General features: G+C 45.5%; 1 protein-coding gene across 4 annotated transcripts in view; it reads right to left on the bottom strand.

Moving 5' to 3' along the window:
- Positions 1 to 15,619, bottom strand: part of LOC115383087 (potassium channel subfamily T member 2-like) — a 37,951-nt gene that overhangs the window by 17,536 nt on the left and 4,796 nt on the right. For 3 of the 4 annotated variants that reach the window (XM_030085119.1, XM_030085121.1, XM_030085120.1), the window contains exons 3-12: positions 6,374 to 6,453; positions 6,037 to 6,178; positions 4,844 to 4,891; positions 4,497 to 4,545; positions 4,271 to 4,330; positions 3,833 to 3,907; positions 2,338 to 2,421; positions 1,857 to 1,951; positions 511 to 691; positions 265 to 429 (exon numbers count right to left, since the gene is read on the bottom strand). In XM_030085119.1, coding sequence (XP_029940979.1) covers positions 265 to 429; positions 511 to 691; positions 1,857 to 1,951; positions 2,338 to 2,421; positions 3,833 to 3,907; positions 4,271 to 4,330; positions 4,497 to 4,545; positions 4,844 to 4,891; positions 6,037 to 6,178; positions 6,374 to 6,453 — 979 coding nt within the window. Of the gene's footprint in view, positions 1 to 264; positions 430 to 510; positions 692 to 1,856; positions 1,952 to 2,337; positions 2,422 to 3,832; positions 3,908 to 4,270; positions 4,331 to 4,496; positions 4,546 to 4,843; positions 4,892 to 6,036; positions 6,179 to 6,373; positions 6,454 to 12,918; positions 13,068 to 15,619 lie in introns of those variants that run through there. The other variant, XM_030085123.1, reaches the window with a different exon arrangement.

The following is a 15,619-nucleotide window of genomic DNA, read 5'->3' as shown; positions in this document are numbered from 1 at the left end:
TCAGTGTTTCTGCACTTGGAGTCACCCTCTACCCTCTGAAACGTGTTACACCAAAACATTTCTTGATGGAATCAATCTATGCAATCCACAGCAGAGCTGTGAAAACGCTCCACGCTTTCCTTCTTTTTTTCTTTTTCTATTCAATTTCATTCATATTGTGCCAGTTGCCACATATCATGTAGTAATTTTCACAGGAATAACAAAGGACAGGAAGCAGAGGAGGTGGGATGCAGGTGGACCGCCGTCCTGGCGGGCCTGGGCTACCTGCAGTCTGGGATGAGCGTAGAACTCGTTGAGGAAGTCCATGAGGAGGTCGATCTTCAGCGAGCTGACGCACAGCACCACGTGCTTCTCCGTCTGCGCCCGGTGGCGGCTGTAGTTCCCGCCGGACTTCTGCCTCTCCATCCACAGGTAGATCAGCTCCTCGAACTGATACGGCAGAGAGACATGAGAGACGGCGCGGGAGGGGGGGGGGGGGGGGGGCGTTAAACGACCGCGGACGCTTCCCACCTGCAGCGGCAGCACCACCAGCGCCACGCAGATCATGATGACCACCAGCAGCTGCGACGGCCAGATGCGCGGCGTCACGTCCCCGAAGCCCACGGTGGAGAAGGTCACGATGCAGAAGTAGAAGGAGTTGAAGAGGGAGAGGTTCTTCCCCGCTCGCTCCAGGTGCTGAATCCCACAGGTGCTAAAGTGGGGGGGGGGGGGGGGGGGGTCGGACACGTCTGAGGTCAGAGGTCACAGCCAGCTCCAGTAAAACAGAGCCTTTAAACTTATCCTATAGAGCTTTTCTTTGTTGTGGTGCAGAGAACATGTTAAAAAAGTCTAAATTTGCACATAATCTAACAATTATGACTGAAAATTACTACAATCTCAAACATAAAGATAATTTTAATGAAACCTTCTGGTGCAAACCTGAGAGAAATGTCTTATTTTCCCCTTGATTTTTGCTTTTATGCTCCTATGCAGCTATTTTATTTTGAAAAAACGTTTTATTTTGGGAAGAGTTAGTGTGTATCCTCTCTCTTTAAGATGAAATGGGGCCTTTAAACTTATACTATAAAGCTTTTCTTTGTTGTGGTGCAGAGAACACGCGGAAAAAACAGTCTACATTTGCACAAAATCAAAAGATTATAACTGAAAATTACTGCAATCTCAAACATGAAGCTAATTTTAATGAAACCTTCTGGTACAAACTTGAGAGAAATGTCTTATTTTCCCCTTGATGTTTGCTTTCATGCAGCTACGTAGCCATTTTATTTTGAACTTTTGAAATTTTAGTAAGAGTTGGAGTATCCTCTCTCTGATGACTTTCCGTTGTGAATGGCCTTAGAAATAGTACAAAGAAATACTGGTCAGGTTTTAACAAGCTGTGGAGTTAGAGGAAGGTTTCGCTCTCCTCCTCCTGAAGCTGCGTCATGAAGCATTTTTTTTTTTACAAACGGACTCTAACAGCGCTTGTGAATGACCGTCCCTGACCGGCTCTACAGGCTCTCAGAAAGCAGGACATTTCTGCCCTTTAATGAAGTGAGAGGTGACGGACCGGGGTCTGCAGCCCTTGGCGGGTTCCAAAAGGACTTAAAGGTTGTGAATCACGGTTCAGGTCTCAAGGTTGAAGGCCTGATCGCAGCCTGACTGCGGAGAGAACGAAGCGTCCTTGGGTGAGACGCGGCGCTCGGCGCTGCGGAGCCTGGTCCAGCAGCCCCGCGGCCGTCTGTGTGTGAATGCGGCTGGAAATGAGCAGCAGTTTTCCGTTGCTAAACGCACCTGAGCTGCCGTACGAGACTGAACTGCCTGTTCTAAAGACAAGTGAAAGCTTCACAGCGTGAGTGAGAGCGAGAGCCTCTGCTCACCCGGTGAAGACGAGGCAGAGCAGCGTGCAGATGAGAATGAGGACCTGGTTGAACATGGCGGAGTTGGTCCTCTGGATCGCCCTGTGGACGTCATTCTGCATCGAAACCAGGGAGAGAGCGGCGTTAATCCTCCACCGCGGCCTCCAGAGCGCCGCGACTCAGAACGTCGACCCGGGGCCCGCCGGATGCTTCATTAAAGCTTTAATTAGGGAGCTTTCTGAGAGCGGCTGTGCTGCTGGATGCCCCCCTGCTGTGGAAACACTCAGAAAAACACCACGAAACGCAGACGGGGTCACAAACAAGCCCCCAGCGAGAGGAGAACAGGCTGCAGACGAGCGGAGGAAGAGGAGGAGGAAGTGTTGTTGTCAGGAGCGAAGCAGAGAGCAGAGAGGGGGGGATCGTCTTCGCCTCGACAGAGTCGTTAATGTCGATTGAAAACGGGTCATTAAACGACACGATTAAGTTTCTGATCGAGACTCACGATCATGTTCTCCAGAGCGCATTTAGCCAGCCAGCAGTTGAGGAACACAGGAATGAAGATGTTCCTTATAGAGGGCCAGAAGATCTGTGGAGAGAGTTAAAAAAACACACAGGATTTCACAGTTTTCTGTTTCAGTGAACGCACCACGGATAAACGCGTCACCTCAACATTAATTCCGTAATAAGTGATTTTCCCATGTTATCTTATTATCCTTACTCTTCTCCTACAGGTTCTAGATGTATCGATGCTCCGAACATGAGAACCGAGAAATGGGCTGTGATTAGAACGGCATGAGACCAGTGGTTCGCACTGCTGCCTCACATGGAAGAGGACCCTGAACTGATTCCCCCTGATTTTATGGGTTTTTTTTAAATCCTACTTCAGTTTTCTTGCACAGTTTATTTATAAACTTCTGCAGCTTTTACAGTCAACTAAATGTTATTCATGTGTAATAAAATCTGTTGGGAAGTGGAAAACCCACCAAAATAACATTATATTTCACAAAATCCCATAATTATGATGAATTTTTCTCAATCCTGTTGCTTTTCTAATCAACACATGGTCCTAGCGTCCTGCAGAAAAAGTTTTTTAATGAAAAAAGAGATTTTTTTTCCCATTATTTTGTACAGCTGCTGTTCTATATTTTCAGAAGTGAGTTTCTACGAGCTGAGCCGAAAAGGCGGCAGAGACAAATCAGTAAAAATCTGAAGAAAAAAAAAACCTAAGTAAAACTATAAATAAGTCCACAACAGTTGCACCGGACATTGCTTAACGGCTGTCAGCGCTTAAAATAAAACAACAGATAATAAAAGTTATTAAAATTCCTCTCTTGAGTTTTAACACCTCTCAGAACAAACCATCAGTGACTTTTAGGAGAAAATGTTTTTTTTTTGCTAAAAAGGAAAATGTTGACCTTCGTGCATCAGGAGACCGCGGCAGTAATTGGGATCCATCCTCAGGAGAACCGCGGTGGGCTCCGCAAAGTTTCTGTGTAATCTATCCGGGAACCGTTGAGCTATTTCGGTCTGAGAGTTTGAGAGTTCGATGCCGGGTGAGCGACAGAGATGTCCCCAGAAAGCTTTCCTCCAATTAACGCCCAGAACGAGTGAGGCGCTGAGCCGTTTGCCCAAAACCAACTGCCGGGACTTCAACCCACAACCTTCTCCCTGTCTAGAAACGTACTAGCTGTACCGGGGTGCAGTGGTTCGCTCTCTTTCCTCACAGTGAGAAGGCCTTGGGTTCAAATACTGGTTGGGTCTCCTTTCTGTGTGTCTGGTTTTCTTTACATTGTTCAAAAGCATTTAAAACAGATGACGATGGAACGGCTGTGTTACTTTTATTTTGAAAGAGGTGCCAGTGAAAAGATGTTTGAAGGGAAGTCAACAGAAACGTCTCTTTTGGTCATCAAAACTGCAATTATGCTCTCAGGTTAAAAAAAGATAACTGACACAAGAATCCGACTGGCACATTAACACAGGAAGTGTGTGAGTTTTACCGTAATGATGAAGGGAACCGTGTTGATCATCTCCAGAAGAAAAGAAACCTGGAATATCTGCTCCCAAATGTTCCCCTTTAAAGTAGAAAAAATAAAAAAAAAATAAAAGAGAAAAACATTGATTTTTTTTTTTTAAACAGTTTCCTCTGGAGACAGTCACAAAAGAGAGTGACTCACTGCAGGAAAAAAAAATCATTCTTTCATTGTCTGTCACCCTCCACAACCACTTATTCCTTAACCTCAGTCAGATCCTGTAATTACCGTCTATCCTTAATGTAACCATGACAAACGACCGGGGCTAATTGCACCACTTATGGATTGTCAATCTCCCAGACTGTAAGTGATTAATTGTACAGAATGCATTAATCATGTTCCAAGGTGCTGGGATTGTTTTTTTTTTTTTGTCTCTCCTCCTTCTTCCTCCTCAGTGTGATTCACCTTGTAGCTCAGATACATCAGCAGCATGGTCTCCAGGAAGCTAATGATGGCCACAATCACCTGAGCAAACAGGACACAACAAGCAGGAGTTGTAAATTAGTTACAGCAGCGAGCACGAAACGAAAATTCACCTGCAGCGGCGTCGAAAACAGAAAAAGAATTTAAAAAAAAAAAAAAAAAATCCAAGTCGATTCTGAATTTCTGTTTGAATTTTTCTGCGACTTACTTGAATGGCCCAAACAGGAACCTTCCTGTCCACCCAGAAGATCAACTCCCTGAGGGAGAGAAAGCACAGGACAGCAGCACAGCACTCAGTCCGCCGTCTTATCAGCGCGCATCCGAGTCGTGACGATGAGAGAGAAACGGATGACCACGCTGCCAGGTACGCCGTTTACATAAGCGCTGCTGTCGGGTAATGAAAACACTGAGCGCGTGCCAGATCGGCTCATAAAGAACCGAGTGTGAAATATAAAAAAAAAAAAAAAAAAGAAAAGAAATGAGGCAACAGACCAAACAGAGAGCCGAGAGCCCGGAGAGGCCCGGCTAGGAGGATTCACACCTTCTGCTGCTTACCAGTTAATTTCTCTGTCCTGCACTGAGCTGCTTGACAGGCAGTCCACACTGCAGAATAGCAAGGATGGTAAGAGACAGGCAGCAGAAATAAAAAAATAAATAAAAAACCAACAGTTAAATGCAGTGATATCATCTCACGGACGTCTTTCACACCATGTGAGACACTCTGGAGCTTTGTTTGGTGTTCAGAGAGTAAAAATCCCACGTCGATGCAGTGACGGTCAATAATAACATAGATATACATAAATCAGGAGACTGCTGTCTGTTTTTCCAAAAAAGAAGAGTCTAGCAACCAATAATGGATCAAAGACTTGTCAACAATTTGAAATTTCCTTATTTTAAAGTCAAATAAATCCAATAAATTGATAATTGCTTAATTTACACTTCATTAATATATAGACAAATATATTGGAGGTTTAAAAACTTTACTCAATGAGGTTATATTTCTTAGGAATAAATGTTTTGGACAATTTTTGCAGTTGTATCATCAGAGATCGACCTACTGTACGACAGCTGTGACATCCATTCATGGAGGACAGATACAAAGCTGCAAAGCTGAAAATGTGCAAAATGACTAAATTGCCGCCGGGTGTTGTGTTGCTGAACGTTATCGGTTCTTACAGGGCGTCTCGACCCAACCAAACTGTCCTTCCTCTGAGTTCCCAGGGTTCCCTGCTCCTGGTGTTCTCTCCTGTTTTCATCTTTGTGCCGTTTTATAAATTCCAATTTGTCCGAGTGCTTTTCCGTTCCGTCGCCTCACACCTGAGTCCCGTCCTCCTCTCACTCCCGGGTGAGAGACCCGCTGCTCTGTTCCAGCTGTGCTCTGCTTCCCCCCCCCTCCTGTGTGCCGATGGGAAATGGGCAAGACGCGTATTTTGAGAGGGGCAAACACCTCAACCCTCCTGGGAACATGAAACTCTGAAAGTTAGAGATTTTAAGAAATCGATTGCATCTGTGTCTACATAAGAAACTGAACTTTTTAATGGCGCTCTCTGTATTGACTACAGGGATTTTATTTCCTAATGTTATCTTTGACAGTGTAGGATATTGTGGGACCGCTGGATGATTCCCCGTGAGGCTCTCTGGTGACCTCCAGAGCAGGATCGCCGCCATGCTTGTGTAAAACGTTCTGCATGACGCATCTGGAACAATCCCTGACTGTTCCGTCTTTGTGCCGCCGAGCGTGAACAAACCATTTGTTGTTGCCACTGGGAGCGTTCTGCTGCCCGTGGTTGGCGCCGGCGCTCTGGCCGGGGTTGTCGGTCATCACCCGGATGATATAAAGCAAACAGGTGAGGAGCTTCAAAGAGAAGTTGAACACGCGGATCCTAAGGCCTGAAAGCAAGAGAGAAGGGAAGACTTTGAGTCTGAGCGATAGAAAAACATCGTGAAGAAGCAAAATATGTGAGTGATCTGAAATCTGTGCACAGTAAATGTTTGGCTTCTCAGAAATAAACCGGAGCGAGTCTCATTAGCTTCGCCTGCTGTTCTTTAACGCAGCAGTTAAGAGAAGGCGTCTGCACCACTTACTTGATCTTTGGTTTTTGATGAAGAAGAGCTTCAGACGCTCCTTGAAGGTGTTTTCATTCACGTAAAACTCGACCTGCACCCTGACGGCAGAGAGAGGAAGGAGAGCCGTCAGCAGCCCGAACAGACGGAGTCACGCAGATGTTTTTCCAAGCAGAGACCTTCTCCTGCCTGAATATTCATAAAGTCGTTCCTCTAATCATCCGCCGGAGGAGAGCTGGGTAATTATCAGCCTCTGATTTGCTTCCCCATTACAAGGCGGAGTTCCTGCGCAACTTAAAACATCGATACCGAAGAGCAGCGGTCACAAACATGGAGGGAATCCTTTCAGCCACGATGGACCATCAGGGACATGGAGAAACATGGCCGTCTGAACTAATGAGGCCAAACGGTTCCTCCAAGCGATCACCTGTAGAAGAGCTGGTTCATAACCTCTGCAAAGATCCAAGTATTCAAGTCAAGAGTGCGAGGGCAAAGGTCACATGAGGAGCAGGGAGGAAAGGTCTCATAAGCGAAGCAACATCTCATCAAAGTATAAATAAATAGATCTGCGGCTGGCGGCTCGGTTGGTAGAACGGTCGTCTCTCAGTCAGAAAGTTGCAGGTTTGATCCTCCATGTCTCTTCATACACACCTTGAGCAAGACACTGTAACCCAAACGGCTCCCAGTGGATGGATGGAGAGCCTTGCGTGACGGGCGCCTCCATCGGTGTGTGGATGAGTGAATGTGGATAAACACTGTAAATGACTTTGGCGTATCGCTCGAGTGAAAACTATTTACCTTTCACGTAACTAAGGTCCAAAGGGCAATCCCTGCATGCGAGGGAAATCTGCAGTAATTATCATCTTCGTCCAGCCACCCATATATCCATCCATCCATCCTGCATATCTCCCTGCTTCAGCACCCAATAATAATGTCACCATCAATCTTGTGAAAAAGCCCAATAAGGATATTTTCTCATTACAATCAAATGGGTTGTAACTGGCAGGGAGGTAAACATGCAGGAGGTCACAAATATCCCTTTCCCACAGAAACTAGCAGGTTGACCCGTGTTTTTTAAACGCCGATTAAACCATTTCCCACTGCCACTAGCGGGTTTAAACTGGTTTTTGGCCAACGGGAAAGGGATATAATTAGCCTCAAACACAAAGTCAAACATCTCACCTTAATCCAGGATAACCTCACTCAAGAGTTCTAAACCTGACCCTAACCCCGACCCTAATCTCAACCCACAGCATCTCTGCAGAAACCTCAACCAGGTGAACCAGTACTGTAATAATGGTCAGTAACATGGAAGATTTGACCATTCCAGATGTGATGAAGTCAAAAATGACGGTAACTTTCATTGGATCAAGGCTTTTCCCAGTGATGCTCTGAGGGCCAGGCAGGCTGAGCTGAAGGGCCACGTCTGGCCCCCGGGCCTTATGATGCCCAAGTCTGATCTGAGCTGTTGCCTTCAGGCAATGAGAACAGTATTTTAGAGGAGTAGCAGCATTTCAGAAAAGAGGCATTCCTCTACGTTTCCATGGAGATGGAATCAGAGAATTTACTAAAAGTTCGACTTTAGGAGTCATTTTCAAAAAGGTTCTATTTCCAGCGACTCTGAGCAGCGCTGTCATGTAAAACATGACGAGAGTTTTCCATTTTCACTAGAAAACGTCATTTAACAAGGGTCTGGTTTAAATCTGGACAGCATTGCTCCCTTTGAACAAGCCTCGTCCACATGTATAGAAGCCTCGTTACTTCAATTCACTTCTATATTATTTCTACTTCTCATATAAAGAAGAAACTTATCGATGCAATAAAACAAAATAATACACCATCAAGGCAGTTTTTTTGGCCGCGGCATGTATGGACACGTTTACGCACTGCAGTCAGGAAACAAATTAAGCTTTCTTACCAAACACAAAGAATGTTTTATGTCTGCAAGATGGAGCAAATTCTCTGCAGAACAATTCCTCACACAAACAAAACATTGATCAAGACGAGGTAATCTATGAGAGAAAGCAGAGCGCAAGAAAAAAACCTCACAGAGAAACAGCAAAAAAGAAACGTTGTAGGTGATTTAGCATCAAAATAACAGTCTTTGCACCACTGAGGCAGGTGGGATCTTTATAGTAGTGTCTCTCAGACTGGAGAGCAGATCAGGAGCGATTGTAGCATAAATATGGTAAGAAGGATTTCATAAGGTGTGAGGCTTCGCTAATGCTATGATGCTAATTCAAGACCGTTGTTTGTGTCTGAAAGGGTCACAGTGGGAAGGAGAAGGCAGTGTGGGCTGAGCAGAAACCTTTCAGAGCCGCGGGCGGCTATTTCAGGCCTGCGTGACGGCAGGAAACACACGAGAAGAAGACGGAGTCCGGTGACGTGGGACCTGAGAACAGCTGCAGCATCTGGACAGCGGCGGGACGGTGGAGGTGGAGGCTCTTCAGCTGAGAGCGCACGGGGTGTCTGACAGTCTGCTGTCTGCCTCATCTCATCCACACGCCCACACACACACACACACACACACACACACACACACACATGCGTGTGTGTATAACGATGCGTTTAATGACCCTGCATGGGCCCCTGTTGAGCACACAGTCACAAAACTGGAGTGCTCTGACGTTCGTCACGCTGCGGCGTCGCGTCGGAAGCTCGGCGGCTCGCAGAGAAATTAGTTTGTCGACCGGCTGAGGCTGAGCGAGTTTTCCAAGCTGCAATAATTCCACTGCGCCGATGCAGGACGTCTCAGAGTCCCAACGATCAACCAGTCCCAGCAAGCCATTCAGCAGAAGAATAAATCAGCAAGTAAAATGAAAATATAACTTTATCTGAGATCCAGCAAGAAAAGGTGTGAAAAAAAAACAGCAGTTTTGCTAAAATAGGTATTAAAATATTACATCTATTCCAAAGCTTGAAGAAAATGATGTTTTCAGGCCTGATTGATAAGAAGTGAGAATGCCAGGAGCTCTCAGGAAATCTGTAGGAACGAAAAGCTGCTTCACCTTGTTTGCTTCTGAGCAATCGTCATCTTCAATCATCATCTTTACCCAGAGCTGCGTCAGAAACAGGTGACTTACTGGCTCCTGCAGACAGCAATACTTCCGTAAAATGTCCTTAAATCTGCCGCCAGAGGCTGTAAGAATGACGCTCTGGAGACACGTCTAACGGCAGCCGAGGAAACGATCTGGATTTATTTACAGAATAAAACCTGTTGTTCTGCACTGATCGGTAAAGGCATGTCTAAATAGCGTCACCTACACACACTTCCTCTGTACCTTCAGGATATAAAGAAATGAAGCAGACCGAGACTAACTGAGCCGCTGCTCGAGTGGCGGAGAAAAGTCTCAAAGTGGAGGACGGAGAACGCAGACATGATCTGAAAACGACTGTGCTGAAATCGATCCAGTAGATCTTGACTCTCATGAGACAGTGTGAGGAGATGATACCCTACAATAATGTGTGTTTTGTCCGAGACAGCTTAAATTGCAGAGAGAGTGTGTGTATATATCCTCCATTCCATGAGTCTGTCAGAGACTTTTACACCATCGCACCTAAAATGGGTTTTTTCGTGACTGGCTTCTAAACTGTAATAATCATATTGAGGGTTTTTTTTTTTCAGCTTGTGAGTCACTCAGAAGTTGAAGACCTGCTTGTTTGGCACTCTACAGCGTGTGTGTGTGTGTGTGTGTGTGTGTGTGTGCTCGTGGCATGATTTCTTAGTTCCACTGTTTAGCATTTCTTTTCAGGTTGGCTTGACATCACTCGCCAGTGGAAACTCACACTGTTCGGGAGCAGAGGCGTTCTCAGCGGCTGCTGGTGGGGAGATGTGCTTCATTTCAGACTCGCACCGAACCTGCTTCGTTTCGGTCGGACTCCTCTGCCTCTCGCATCGTGTTTAGATAAGAAAAGCGGCTGATGAGCAGAAGTCCTTGTGTCCACACGCTCCCCTCGGGAACAATCGGCTGCGCGGATGAAAAGTTTTCACGGAAGAGGCTGAAGCCGTGCCGTCCTCCTCCCTGAACGGCTGCAGGAGCTCCTCTCTGCAGAGGCTCAGCACATGCAGTCAACAGGACCTCACTGGGGTGTGTGTCTGCGTGTGTGTGAGTGTGTGTGTGTGTTGGGTGGGTGGTGGGGTTTGTTTTCTATGCTAATACGGCAGCATTAAGCGCTCGGCAGGGTACACGATGCTCCGAGCGGTCGCTCGGCGAAGTCAAACAAGTTTCCCAAGAGGGAAAGGAACGTCTATTGCCGGCTGCATTAGCGCTTTATTGACAGTTGGCATTTAGCAGTTATTGAGCGACAGAAGCGGAGGAAACGAAGTTGCACCGTGTTTCTGCACGAAATTAAAGTGAATCTAAAGCACAGATTAATTTGATGTAATATTGACATTTTACAACATGGAAATATGCCCACATTTCTACTCTTACAGTAAATGTTTTAGAAAACTACATTTGAGTGTAGATTTTTGACATCTTTGATACTGAAATAAAAGTCTATGGATTGTATGTTTGAATATAATAATTACATGCATATATTACACAACATTATAAGCTCTGATTCTTGGATATAAAACTTTTAAATGTATGATGATTTCATGTTTTTTCCTTAAAATGACTACATTGATCAATATAAGATGATTAGTTGAAACTTTATGATAATATTAAAGAAGAAAATGCTGATTATTTTATTCAGAATGTTAAAATTGGCCTTTTTGCATGAATGAAGTTTGGATTTTTAACCATTCATCCAGTAAAACATGATATCCAAGGACTTCAGACATGATCTGTGAGGTTATCATTTGCCATTATTGTCAATTTTTTTCTCATTTGAGATCAAATTGTGCATGTTTTCCCTGTGTGATATCAAATTGACTAATTACACTGATTTATATCTAAAAATGGATTCTTACAGACAGTTTTCATAGTTTTGAAAAGTTTTTCAAGATAAACCTGCTGGTATTTAAGCAACAAGCAACACTGGCTTGGTTTTTTCTCTTTTGCTACAATCTTTTTCAGTAATAATAATAGCAGCATTCAACATTTTAATTTTTGATAATGCTCCTCAACTAAGTGATATTGTTTTGAATAAAGTTCCATTGTCACAAGTGAGTATCATTATTTGTGTAGATTTAATGAGAAGAAATCTTGATTCATCAGTAAGCGATGGTTGAGGTTATTTTCGGATCGTGACTCGGTCTCTGGTTTGAGGCTCCTCCCGTCTGATCGCTGCCCTGATGAGCTTCACCTCGGTCTGAGTGTTTGATCGCCTTCACCTGCTGGCCGAGGCGTTCACTGGCCGTCCTCTGAGTGCTCCGGCCTGCCAACGCCAGCGTCTGGCATCCTGAGTCGTCCTCTGAGCAAAAACTCCCATGTGGAAATCTGGGCAAATTTGGCTTCACGGCAAGTCAACAAAAGTCTTTTGTCTTTTGGTTTCCAACAGTTGGTTGCAGAAATGACGGTGACGGTTTGGTATGTCGCATCCTTGTGTGGCAATAAATTTGCAATTAATTAGCATTAAAATATTCTAAAAGAGGAAAATAATAATCAGTCGACAAATTTTTAAAAGCAAATAGAAAAATGGCTCCGGAAGTGTGTTTTCTATGCAGAAAGTTTTCACTTTTCTTCCTGTTGCCTAAATGCCATGATCATAAGCTGAAGACAGTCATTTGTTCATCACAAATGACTGTCTTTTTCTTGCATGGTGTCTGGGATTTGAACCACGGCGTTAGGTCATCAAACCTCTGCTGAAACTTTAAGAAGAAAAACACTGTTGTGTTTTAGCAGCTGGCTTTGGAGAACTTTCAGCTGTGCCGCTGCTTTCAATGAGCAAATATGGCAGAGAACATGATCGACTGCAGACGGTGAAAAACAAAAACTAAAAGTGGATTTGAATGCTTCACGTTTTAAGTTAATTCTTTACAATATTGAAGGACAGTGATGACCAGTATGAGGATCATTCTACAGATCGTTCTACAGTCATACAGTCATTCAGTCATTCATCCCAACAGCTCTTCAACAACATCAAGAATGCCATGTTTTCATTCTGTGGAAGCGATCTACAAATGGGACAATAAACCATAAACAGTATTGATTTTGATAGATTGAAAAATGTCAGTAAAATCTCTAATCTTTAAGACTTTTCTAGATAAAGTTGATTGGAACGTCTGTTACTGTTCTGGCCCGAGAACCATTAGAGTAGAAACTTTAAATTTCCAAGTCAGTGCGCACAATATGAAGAGTTAATCTGTGGTTTTAAACTGTTGAATGAAGGCTCCAAACATCAGTTCATTAAGTGAGATTAGGCTTTAATCAAGTCATTAATTAGATGAGACACTTTTTAATGCTGCTTTTAATGAATGATTCATTAAATTATTAACTTTTACGTTCTATAGTTCTTAAAAAAACAACAAACAAGCACTTTGTCCATCCCAGTAGTTTTTGTTTTTCCTAATCGGCCCAGTCGTGGCTTTTCTTTGTATCGCAGTAAGTCATGAGAAGTGTCGCGCGCCTCGGTGGCGCGCCTCCGCGTCCCGGCCGCGCTCCCGCTGCCATCGGCCCTACCTTTGCCCGCCGTCAATACCGAAAGGGTCCGACCTCCAGGCCCCGACGGCCGGGCTGACCCAGGTCGGGATGCTGATCTCCGGATCCATCGCGCGCGTCGTGCGCCTCGGTCGTTCTTCCCACGGTGCGCGCGTGCCCCGCGCGGCTCTCACGCGCACCAAACTACCTGAGGATGACCTCTCTTGTTTGGGCTTTGATGGAGCAAAAGCTAAAAACCCAGTGAGCCGCACTAACCAGAGGAATGCTGTGCTTATTGGAATATTTCTAGAAATGTATATAATCTCTCTCTCTCTCACTCCCTCATTCTCTCTCTCTCTCTCTTTTTTTTTTTTTCTGTGGTGCGCGGGCCTGTTGCCACAGCAACGTTTCATATGACAGGAATAACCCTGATGCTGCTGCAGCGTGGACTTCTCCTCCAGCAGCCCTGCGGCTCCTCTCACACCGGAGGGACGGCGAACGCTGGAAGTTGTGTTTTCCAGCGCGTCGCCTGCTTCCTGGAAGGTGACGGAGCCTTCGGGCCACAAGAAGCCCGCAGGAATGCGGCTGCCAGCCTGCCTCTGTGGCTCTGCTGGGGCGGAGGCAGGGTTTGCTGGGCGGGTGTGTGTAGGTGGAGGTGGAGGTGGAGGTGGAGGTGGAGGGGACTCTGTTTGCTCTGATGATGTTTGGATGTCAGAAGCCGCTCTTTTCCCTCGCATCCGAGCAGACAAATAAAATCAGATAAAAGCATATCGCGGAGGACTTTCTCTCTCTCCGGTCTCCTCTCTGCATACCCCACCGTGTTGTCTTCTGCGGATTTGAAGAGTCTGAGGCTCTAATTTGTCGGTGACCTCCGCGGTGAGTCAGTCCTTTAGAAAACACCAGATGAGTCCACTTCACTCGGACCCCTTCCGCCCACACCGACGCCGCCACTCAGCGCGGCCTTCTGACTGAGATGTGCTCACCTTTATGCCACAACTTCTGTCTGTAACGCCACATTTCTCTGTGTTTGGAAGCCGCCGCTGCCGCCGATGCTAATTTTAGCACGAAAAGGCTTCGCTTTGGTGGGAATGACGAGAGAATTTAACCGAGAAAAGTGCAGCGGACACTGAAAACTGCTGACATGCTTCACTGAGAGACGGGGAACATTTGCGTCTCTCGGAACTCCTTTGAGCTTTCTCTTCAGCATACAGAGTTTATTTGTGCTACTTTTCCCATTTCACTGTGGAGGAGACAAAGACGTCTTTTAAAAAGTGACATGCATGGACGGCAGGTTTATGTTCACTTCATCCCTCGTTTAGAAATGGAATTTCTGTCATAAATAGACTCAGAGCGCTCCACGTTTTGATCATACATCTACACTGCATTTTTTGCGCGTGTCTCCTCCCATGTTTGCGCTGTGTTATTTGTGCGGTTCTTCTCATCTCACCTTCTCGTGCATGCATTTGCTTCTTCTTCTGAGGAGGAGGGAACCTGTGAGTGATGGATGATCTCTGGGCAGATGTGACCACTGACATTTGCGAGTTCAAGAGAAACGCCCCTGCAGGAGGACGACCAGCGAGAAAGCCCCAACCGGAAGCATCAGTCACCCCCCCGACAACGCTATCAAGCGGGGACAGGAGTCAGGTCCGCGGCGGGAAAATGATAATAAACGTATAAATAGGTGCTGTAAATGCAGGCAGCTTTAAAAAAAAAAAAAGGGATCGCAAGGACGGCTGGGGAAAGGTCGTCTTTGTCTTTCACTAAAAGCATTGGAGGAGCTTGTTTTTCCCCATCAAATAAAACAGATATGACAAATATTAGAAACAGCACTGCGGACTCAAGGACTCACTGCTTCTGCCTTCACGTGGAAATTCACATTAGATTTTCGCTCTGCACAGGTTCACATGGAGAACCCCAGAATTATGTACTAAACGAACACACCGAGAGGAGCCAATCGAAAGAGACGAACAGCCGACTGCCTGGATGACAGTTCTCCTCAAAACTCCAAACAACACCGGAAAAAGGACACTCGTTTCCCTTTTTCAAGCTATTTTTTGACTCTTTGTTTCAGACATTAGAAGGAGTGACTCTCTAAATCCCAGCTGCAGAAATGCTTTGAGTCTCAGCATGAAAACAAATGAAGCAGATCTCAGAAAAACAGACGTTGACTGCTACTGATCTCACCGCGCAGCAGAGAGCGGAGGGCCAAACAGGGGAGGAAAGGAAAAAAAAAAGAGAGAGAGAGTACGGATGAGAGAAGGTACAGAAACTCTGACGGAGAGATCGCATTTTAAATTCCGATTGTGAATTAGGTCACAACGCCGTCGACGCAAAACAAGCTTCAAGTAAAACTTCTTCAAATAAATCCTGGGTAAAGGGCGCACACGCCTCTTCTGCAAGTCTGCAACTTCTCCACATACCCACCGAGCTCCTGTTTCAGCACCACGGACAGCGCTCGGCTCTCAGGCTCGCTTCCCATTTCCTGTAGCTGAAAGTGTCCAAAGCTCAAACACCACTTGGACCTGAGCTGATAACACTTCACTCTGAACCTATGTCTGTTTAGTCTGCAGGAGACAGACGAGAAGACACTTCACGGCACAATCGCCCCGAAGTGAACCTCCACAAGGTCAAGAGGGGTCAAACGGCCATCGGTGAGCATTTGCACTGTAAAACAAACAAGAAATATTCTCACATCCAGCCGTCTTCAAAAGTTCCCTTGAACTAAAATACCTGCATCCACAGC

The sequence above is a fragment of the Salarias fasciatus genome (genome assembly GCF_902148845.1).
Source record: "Salarias fasciatus chromosome 7 unlocalized genomic scaffold, fSalaFa1.1 super_scaffold_4, whole genome shotgun sequence".
In the NCBI taxonomy this organism is placed as follows: Eukaryota; Metazoa; Chordata; class Actinopteri; order Blenniiformes; family Blenniidae; genus Salarias; species Salarias fasciatus.
This window is presented reverse-complemented; position numbering and strand designations above follow the sequence as displayed.